At 38.9% G+C, this 9,053-nt stretch overlaps 2 protein-coding genes across 2 annotated transcripts in view; both read right to left on the bottom strand.

The window, feature by feature from the left end:
* Nucleotides 1–763: 763 nt before the first annotated feature.
* Nucleotides 764–3,011, bottom strand: dut (deoxyuridine triphosphatase). Its single transcript, XM_016477126.1, has 6 exons — nt 2,753–3,011; nt 2,075–2,166; nt 1,956–2,000; nt 1,810–1,884; nt 1,006–1,076; nt 764–924 (listed from the first exon to the last, which is right to left on the bottom strand). Exons 1-6 carry the CDS (start codon nt 2,914–2,916, stop codon nt 868–870), a joined length of 504 nt encoding a protein of 167 aa, XP_016332612.1. The 5' UTR covers nt 2,917–3,011; the 3' UTR covers nt 764–867.
* A 2,178-nt stretch (nt 3,012–5,189) lies between these two features.
* The window catches only part of slc12a1 (solute carrier family 12 member 1), a 12,938-nt gene continuing 9,074 nt past the window's right edge, over nt 5,190–9,053 (bottom strand). The window contains exons 19-26 of the mRNA XM_016477125.1: nt 8,878–8,960; nt 8,446–8,574; nt 7,177–7,305; nt 6,991–7,102; nt 6,808–6,894; nt 6,467–6,602; nt 5,587–5,654; nt 5,190–5,486 (exon numbers count right to left, since the gene is read on the bottom strand). Of these exons, the coding sequence (XP_016332611.1) occupies nt 5,354–5,486; nt 5,587–5,654; nt 6,467–6,602; nt 6,808–6,894; nt 6,991–7,102; nt 7,177–7,305; nt 8,446–8,574; nt 8,878–8,960 (877 nt within the window). The 3' untranslated portion in view covers nt 5,190–5,353. The remainder of the gene's footprint in view (nt 5,487–5,586; nt 5,655–6,466; nt 6,603–6,807; nt 6,895–6,990; nt 7,103–7,176; nt 7,306–8,445; nt 8,575–8,877; nt 8,961–9,053) is intronic.

The raw sequence follows: 9,053 nt of genomic DNA, 5'->3' as shown, positions 1-9,053 counted from the left end.
AAAATCCTTTACTCAAAATTTGTGTTTCTGGTCAAAAATGACCAGCATTTAAAAACAGTTAGTCTCGCATTATGCTCTATTATCAGCAAATATTGGATTCAATCGTTTGATCAACTTGTTTTCTTTAAATTAGCACAGGTTGTGTTTCTTTTTGAAACTGATTGATTATACAGCTCATTGATCGGAGTTTGTGAGTGAATCATTTTGGTTGTGTTTACTCAAAAATGGGGGGGAAAAAAAGGCCTACAATCAATCAGTTTAAAAAATTAGCTCTAAATCTGTGCAAATCAAAAGAAAACAAGTTGATCAAAAGATTAAATCCAATATTCACTGATAATAGAGCATAATGAGAGATAGATTGGTCATTTTTGAACGAAAATTAACACCAAAATCCCTCAAAAGTACAAAAATGATACAGTTTTTGTGGGGAAGAAGTTATATTCTGTGTCAGCAGTCAGTAAGTTTTAGTGCAGGAAAAAGAAAATCCTCTCCAGGTCAAAATGACGAGCGCAAAACAAGGGTTAAAAGACAAAAACCCTGCTCTGCATTTGAGATCATGTGCAAAACAAAGTGGAAAAAAGAAAAGTAAAAGTACAAATACTGTAACAAATAATATTAAAACACCAAGTACAAAATTACTATAATACAGAGGTAGAAAAAAACTAGTTTAATAGACTGCAAATAACATCAGGATGATCAAACAGTTATTAACCTATCATATTTTGCACAAAAAACAGTTTAATGTCATTGAGAAATGAATCATTAAATAAATGACTCGCCTTGAAATAAGACACATTTTACACCATTAAACTATAAATTACAACATTTTAAATGTTCATGTTTACAACATTTAACACGGTAACAGTTTCAGTTGGTGCCGGTGGATCCGAAGCCTCCCGCTCCTCTCTCCGTCTCATCCAGCGTCTGAAACCAGAAAGCAAATACAGCAGATGCTCTTATAGACGCGACTAATGAGTGAAGTACGTTAACGACAGCAGCGTTTACCTGTAACTCCCGCAGCTCCGGGTAACAGATCCTCTCACAGATCAGCTGAGCGATGCGGTCGCCCTTCTTCACTGCAGACACACGCCGATAAATGTCGAAGAAAAACATTTAGAAAACGGATAGTTCCGGTGCTTGATTCTGATTGGCTGAGCCGCGTTCGAAGCTGTTGTAAATGACGCTACAAAGTAACATACACCTTTGTTTACGTTTGTGTGTTGCTCGGCAACCACTTTGTTGCAACCACAACTGTTTCTGAGGAGCTACATTGTTTGGTGGAAGAATACTGTTTTTATTAATATCATTACACTTTATTTGCTGTGTTTTATTTTGTGAAACCTTGCTACGTATATGGAATAACCGTTTTATAAAAGCAATAATCCCTCTGAAGCCATGGTTTACAGTGAATTTATAACAGCTAAGCTAACAACGCCCCTTAACTGTTATAAATTCACTGTAAACCACGGCTTCACGGGGCTTATTGCTTTAATCTATATGCGGTCTAGACCTTCTGTAGATATCATTTTCAAAACTCGGTGTCATTTAAAGCAGTATTTTTGTCTTGTGCTGTTTTTTTCTCAGAAAGCAAGACTTCGTATCTTCATTTCGCATCTCCAGTAAACGTGTCCTGATTTAAGGATGTTGAGATATTTGTACTGGAAAACAAGACGGTTATCACAGATTCGTGTTTTGCAGTGCATGCAACATTTAATGCCATGATGTTATGAATTTAAGGCTTTCTGCTCTGATTTAAGACCTTCATCTGTGGAAGAGTGAATTCCGACCTGCAGAAAGCCCGAGTCTCACCTTCAAACGGCTCTTTGTTGAAGTTGAAGAGCACGACTCCCAGATTCCCCCTGTAGTCCTCATCGACCACGCCAGCTGTAGACTCACCACACATGTGATATCACAGTAAAACACCACATTCACAATGTGATTCACGAGCGACGTACCGCCAACATCGATGAAGTGCTTCAGTGCGTGACCCGAGCGAGGAGCTGCAACACAAACCGTGTTTAATGAGGAAACCGTTTCTGGCTTGACATCACATGCTTCTGTAGCTCTCGCTCACCGACTCGGCCGTAGTGTCCATGCGGAACCGCGATCTGGATGTCGGTCTTGACCAGAGCTTTATCCATCGGCCCGATGCTGTAGTCATATGCACTGAAACACACAATCAATCAATCAATCAATCACAGCTCATCAAATGCACACAGTAAGTACAGAATTAAGAGAAAAACACAATGCAAAAGGAATACACATGAATCTGAACATATGCATGAGCAAAAACAACCTAATCACAGTTCATCAAATGCACAGCAAGTACAGAATTAAGAGAAAAACACAATGCAAAAGGAATACACATGAATCTGAACATATGCATGAGCAAAAACAACCTAATCACAGTTCATCAAATGCACAGCAAGTACAGAATTAAGAGAAAAACACAATGCAAAAGGAATACACATGAATCTGAACATATGCATGAGCAAAAACAACCTAATCACAGCTCATCAAATGCACAGCAAGTACAGAATTAAGAGAAAAACACAATGCAAGAGGAATATACATGAATCTGAACACATGCATGTGCAAAAACAACCTAATCACAGTTCAACAAATGCACCAAAGCAGCAGGAAATACTGGCAATAAATGCGTTAATTAAAAAAAATACAGGAAAAAGGGAAACGGAAGAGGGAAAACAATTCAAATGAGAGACATGCATGAATCTAAACGTGCAGAACACACCTGTGCAGGTCGAATCCCGCGGCTCGGTTCGATCCTCGGCTCGGCGGCGTGGCGTTTTCCGTCAGCGTGGCGAATGTTAGCACCTGTTCTTCGTGTCCGTTCACCGCATCACGCTTACATCTCTTCTGCGGCGAAACCGCTTCTGTAACTTCAGAGCAGGGCATTTTACTGACGAGCGAGCGAGGAGAAGCACGACAGAGCGAACGAATGAAGCGCGCCAGAATGATGAGCAAAGCAGTGTTGCCAAGTCTCGCGAGAAAAATAAGCAACCGCAGCTTCGTGAACAAGCCCAAAATTACTCGATTTATTATCAGCGATATTATTTAGTAACAATAAATGAGCCAGCAACATATTCAACTGAAACCACATTTATTTGAAAAGCAAAAACAGCAAACTGCAACAAATGTTTGTGAATTACGCTGCAGCACTTTTATTATTGCACTGATTATCCATTAACTGTGAGCAGATAGAGTGTCAATCAATGCACTGGAGAAAACGGCGAACATAAAAGTAAAGAAACGAAGCTGCTTGTGAGATTTTCATATCAAGCAACCATATTTTTTTTTTAACTTAAAAAAAGAATCCCAAAGTTGCGTGTTATAAGCGGACTTGGCAATGCTGTTTGAATGACTCTAGGGCGGGAAACACTCCGAGTGGCGGGTACTGGCTGAGTGACGTATTAACGTCAAAAGAGGACGTGCAAAATCTAAATCTGGAATTTAATCAATTTAGTTGTCATTATCAAACTAAATGATCAGTTGTGGCGACCACTAATCGGGAGAAGCCAAAAAAAGTTGTCATAATTCATCTATACAGCAGACATATTTCATTCATATTCTCCTTGTCAGTGAACCTAAACGTGATATCACATTTCAGCAGTGGTGAATCACATTTTATTCTGTAATTCAAAATGTATAACCATCACATTATAGAGTTAAATATAGGATTCGACGATCACCAATGCTGCAGCGGCTGTGATATCACCGTTAATGCCATGCAGTCAGTTATTAACGGTTATTTCGCGGTTTTGTCGTGTTTTTATTGAGCTGCTGACCTCCAGCACGGCGTGGTCCGAACACAAAGCCGTTTAAACAGCGCGAACAGAAGAAACACACCGAAACATCTTCACCAGTCATTCCTCCATTCCGCTGCTGTTGCATTCTGGGAGTTGTAATCTTTTCTCCATCGTGCTGTGTAGTTCCCGGAGATTGTGTCCATCACGTGTTGGCGTCCGTTCCGTTGATTCAGAATGAAGCGAAATCACGTGAACATTAAACGGCTCATCTATGATCAACACGACTGATTGCTTAGTTAGCAAAGTAAGTGCTTAAATCACACCTCATACTCATCCTGAATAGCGTCAACGTTACTCAGGTGAACGGAATATGGGGTGACGACTGATTGCTTAGTTAGCAAAGTAAGTGCTTAAATCACACCTCATACTCATCCTGAATAGCGTCAACGTTACTCAGGTGAACGGAATATGGGGTGACGACTGATTGCTTAGTTAGCAAAGTAAGTGCTTAAATCACACCTCATACTCATCCTGAATAGCGTCAACGTTACTCAGGTGAACGGAATTGCCACGCTGACCACGGTTTCCTATTTCTGCTGTAAAATCACAATACATTATTTAATCAGGAGTCACATTCAAACAATGACGTTTATTGTTTTTCTTAATTGAATAATAACTTCAGAGAAATTAGTTGAAAACCTAACTAGTACACATAGTACTTCTAGCACACAGTACTACAAACCCCATACTTCTGAGACACAACTAAATGAATTTAAAAATATATATTATATTTATTTACTGTGGAAAATTGATATAACATGAACTAATTTCTTTCCCAGTACCACAGAAATATAAACAGGATCGGGAAGACTAGATATCATAATGGCCGTTAGTCAATATATTTACAAAAGTATGACTATACTTGACAAAAATAAGATACTTTAATTGATAACTCTGAATAATTTGACACTAAAGTGCTTTTGTACTGTTTACACAGATCTACTGTATGTCCAGTAGAGGGCAGTATAGATATATTAATTAGAACGCTATTTATACCTCATTGTGTTGCGTGTTAAATTCAGTGACTTTTTATTTTGCATTTTAATGTTATTTTATGTGAAAATGTCTTTTGACATTTTGATGAATAGAAAGAAATCAAAATCAACATTATAAATGTCTCTACTGTCACTTTTTGATCAATTTAATGCATCCTTGCTGAATAAAAGTATTAATTTCTACTTTCTTTTTTTTTTTTTAATAGTAGTGTGTCACAGTTTTCACAAAAATATTAAGCAGCAAAAACAGTTTTCAGCATTGATAAGAAATGTTTCTTTTGGCAGTCTGATTAAACAATAAATAAAAATCATGGGTTCATTCTTCATATACAATATGCTATTTATACCTTATTATGTTGCATGTTAAATCCAGTGGCTTATGTTACTTTATGTAAAAATGTTTGATCAAATAATAAGTCAAGAAAGACATGGATTCATTCTTCAACCTGTGTGTGTTGTGTGTGTGTGTGTGTGTGTGTGTGTGTGTGTGTGTGTGTGTGTGTGTGTGTGTGTGTGAGTGTGTTCTGTTCTTCAAGAGTAGAAGGTCAGCACACTCTGATGGTTTCCTCGTATCAGGACGGTCGGCGGTAGATTCTTCGTGAGCGCATCTAGCCAGGCCATGTACAGATGATCAGAGACGGAGCCTTTACGGGCGATGGGCATGCTGTAACACACACACACACACACACACACACACACACACACACGTTAGTCACGTGATCACGTACTGACACGCACATAATGCTGATGAGGATGTGACTTACACCACGACGAGTTTGGCTGCTCTCGAGCTCTCCTGAAGAAGCTCATTCAGACGCACCTGCAGCATCGTCTGCGGACAGTAAAGCACAGACGCTTATCTCAGACTCGTGTGATCGATCTTTTGGATTTAGTCCTTTGGGATGTGGAATAATAGATTTTTGTTTTTGAATGAAGTCTCTTCTGCTCACCAGGGCTGCATTTATTTTATCAAAAATACAATAAAAATATGAAATATTATTGCTATTTAAAACAGCTGTTTTCTGTGTGAGTATCTGTTAAACTGTAATGTATTTCTGTGATGTCTGATTATTATCAATGTTGAAAACAGTCGTGCTGCACAATATTTTTGTGGAAACTGTGATACATTTTATTTTTCAGGATTCACAGATGAATAGAAAGTTAAAAAGAGCAGCATTTATTTGAAATAGAAATCTTTGTAGCATTATAAATGTCTTTACTGTCACTTTTGATCAATTTAATGCAGCCTTAATGAATGAAAGTTTAATTTCTTATTTTTTATGCCAAACTTTATATGAATATTTTTATGAATAGTAGTGTATCACGGTTTACACAAAAATATTGTGCAGCACAACTGTTTTCAACATTAATAATCAGAAATGTTTGTTGAGCAGCAAATCAGAATATTAGAATGATTTCTGAAGATCATGTGACACTGAAGACTGGAGTAATGATGCTGAAAATACAGCTGCGCATCACAGAAATACATTACAGTTTAACAGATATTCACATAGAAAACAACTGTTTGAAAGAGTAAAAACTATTATAAAAAAAAAACTACTATAGTTTTTACTATATTTTGATCAAATAACTGCAGCCGTGGTGAGCAGGATAGAGCAGTTGTAATGTTCTCTGGGATTCTACCTTCTCCTCGAAGGCGTCCAGCTCAGCATCCGTGATCTTCCAGGGATGTTCTTTCCTCAGAGCTTCAGCCTGCGACGTCTCCTTTGAACCCTCGTGCATCCGGAACGGCTCGATCATGTCCTCGAAGAGTTTCCAGCTGACACACACACACACACACACACACACATACACGCACACACACAGACACACACACACACACACATACACGCACACACACACACATACACGCACACACACACACACACACACACACACACACGCAGTGAGAGAGTGTATTCGGAGCACGTGGAGCGTGTCAGTGAATGAAATGAGGATTAATTGCGTGTGTTTTTCATTCACACCTCTCTGTGCTGGGCCTGACGTTGATGTCTGTGATAACTTTGATGTCGGCACATTTGATCCTGAACTTCCTCAGGAGCTCCTGCATTCTGACAGACAGTTACGGAGAAAAACACACGGGTTACAGGTCAGCAGGTGTTTCATTAGAGGCATCAGTGTCTGTCTCTGTGTGTATGCTGACATACTCCTCTTTGTCCTGTTCGATGCGTTCAGGCTGCCCGGCGATAAAGATCCTGAGTCTGCAGTCCCTCCATTTCTTGCGTGTGGTCAGAATATGAGGCAGGAGAAGCGTGAGACCTGCAGAACATCAAGAAGAAGCATGAACATTCAGACCTGACGGAACAGAAGACGGCAGGAGGACTTGCACTCACCTCCGTCATCAAACAGCCACCAAACGTCAATCGTCCCTTTGTCCTGTTTCTTCTTGAACTGGCTGCTGGCCTCCACCAGACGCTGGTTCATCTTCGCCAGATCTGATGTCTGAGGAACATCCAGAGAGACTGAGGAAGGAAAGCAAAAAGCCCTCAGCTCTTCTGGACAAACAGGTGACATTAAACTCAAAATCCAGACTGTGTTTAGCGTTGATGTGTTTGAAGTGGACTGCAGAACTAGTGTGAGTCTTGTGATCGGAAGGGTTTGAGAAGCACCAAATTCAGTGCATCCAAAAATAATTTAAACTCCAAAGTCATGCCAAAAAAATCTCTGAATTGAATCGCAAAAGATGCAAAATATTAAATCAAGAAGCATTTGCACTGAGGGTTTTTCACAAATAAATGCACTTTTCTGAACCACTTTTTAAATGATTTTATCTGGTCTTTGGGATATGTTGTCTTCATTTTGAGTAATATATTTATTGTTTCATATTTTGAAACCTGTTGTTATTATAGTTGATGTTTCAAATAAAATAAACGTTTACTTATTATAGTTAACTAAAACCATTAAATATATTTTTGTTGCTTGAAATGAAATAAACATGTACTGAAATGAGTAATATATATATATTATTTCAGCTAGTTGCCAAGGAAACATTTCTTATTTTCATTTAGTTTAACTTGATGTACTAAAATGACTAAAACGTAAATAAAATTAATAAAACCTTATAGACATATTAAAAAAAAAACATGAAAATGCTAAATAAAATAAAATCAGAAAATGAAAAATAATTCAAACTATTAATAATATCTCAATGCCACTAAAATAACACTGGCCTGTACTATATTTCTTTAAAATAAATGCCACTCGTTTTGACATTTTGTTGCCTAACTCATATTTCTTTAATTGTGGCTCAAGTGATACGTTTGTAGCGACTAGATGTGCTTTATTAGACCGCAGTGATTACAGACATCAGCACAAAAGACCAACAAATTAGAGTTTAATGAGTCGTTTGGACTACGAGCGCCTGCTAAATGACACGTGACCGAGTGATTGAATCTGTTTCAGAAGAGGCAGTGAAGATGAAGATGAAGATAACGGTGAACGCAGTCTGCAGCATTTGAGATGTTAATGGAGTTCAGGGCACTGTGCTCCGTGAGACCAGACTATTAGATTATAACAGCACAGACGGTTTGACAGAGGCAGGTTTAATCAGCCAAAAGCTCTGAGAAGACCGTCAGAGAGAGAGAGAGAACGAGCGGCCGTACCTTTGCTGGTCAACTCTTTTTTGGAGGTTTTCTTGGACCTGTTGAAGAACCCTTTGTGTCCGTGTGTCTGAAAGTCAATCTCCTCCATCTCCAGCGCCTGCTGCTCCATGATCATGCGCTCCATTTCCTCTGACAATCACACAGCATTACATATTCATCATTTAGCACTGCATCAGTGTCTCAGCAATGGATGCCTCACATCAAAATCCAGCCACATAAGTGTTTAGAGCTGTTTAAACGCTGCTTGATCTGTGCAGATTTCTCTCCTGATTCACACCAGAACACTTTTTCACTGGAGGAAGAGTTGAACTGTTCCTTTAACTCGTCTGTTTCATGTCTTTAACACACGCAGTAATGTTGTGTAGTGTTTATCTGAGCATTACGCTGAATGACACGTCTTGTTATTCTGACAGTTTGTTGGTGTTGTTGTACCTTCTGCTTTGAGGATGTGAGAGATGTCCATCCCCTGACTGATTCTCAATATCACAGTCCCGTTCTCGAAATCAAATGCATCGCTGCGGGGAGAACAAAACCGTGTGTGTGTGTGTGAGAGAGAGAGAGAGAGAGAGAGAGAGAGAGAGAGAGAGAGAGAGAGAGAGACAGAGAGA

This window comes from Sinocyclocheilus anshuiensis, unplaced genomic scaffold (assembly GCF_001515605.1).
Source record: "Sinocyclocheilus anshuiensis isolate Anshui unplaced genomic scaffold, SAMN03320099.WGS_v1.1 scaffold1182, whole genome shotgun sequence".
NCBI classification, from domain to species: domain Eukaryota; kingdom Metazoa; phylum Chordata; class Actinopteri; order Cypriniformes; family Cyprinidae; genus Sinocyclocheilus; species Sinocyclocheilus anshuiensis.
This window is presented reverse-complemented; position numbering and strand designations above follow the sequence as displayed.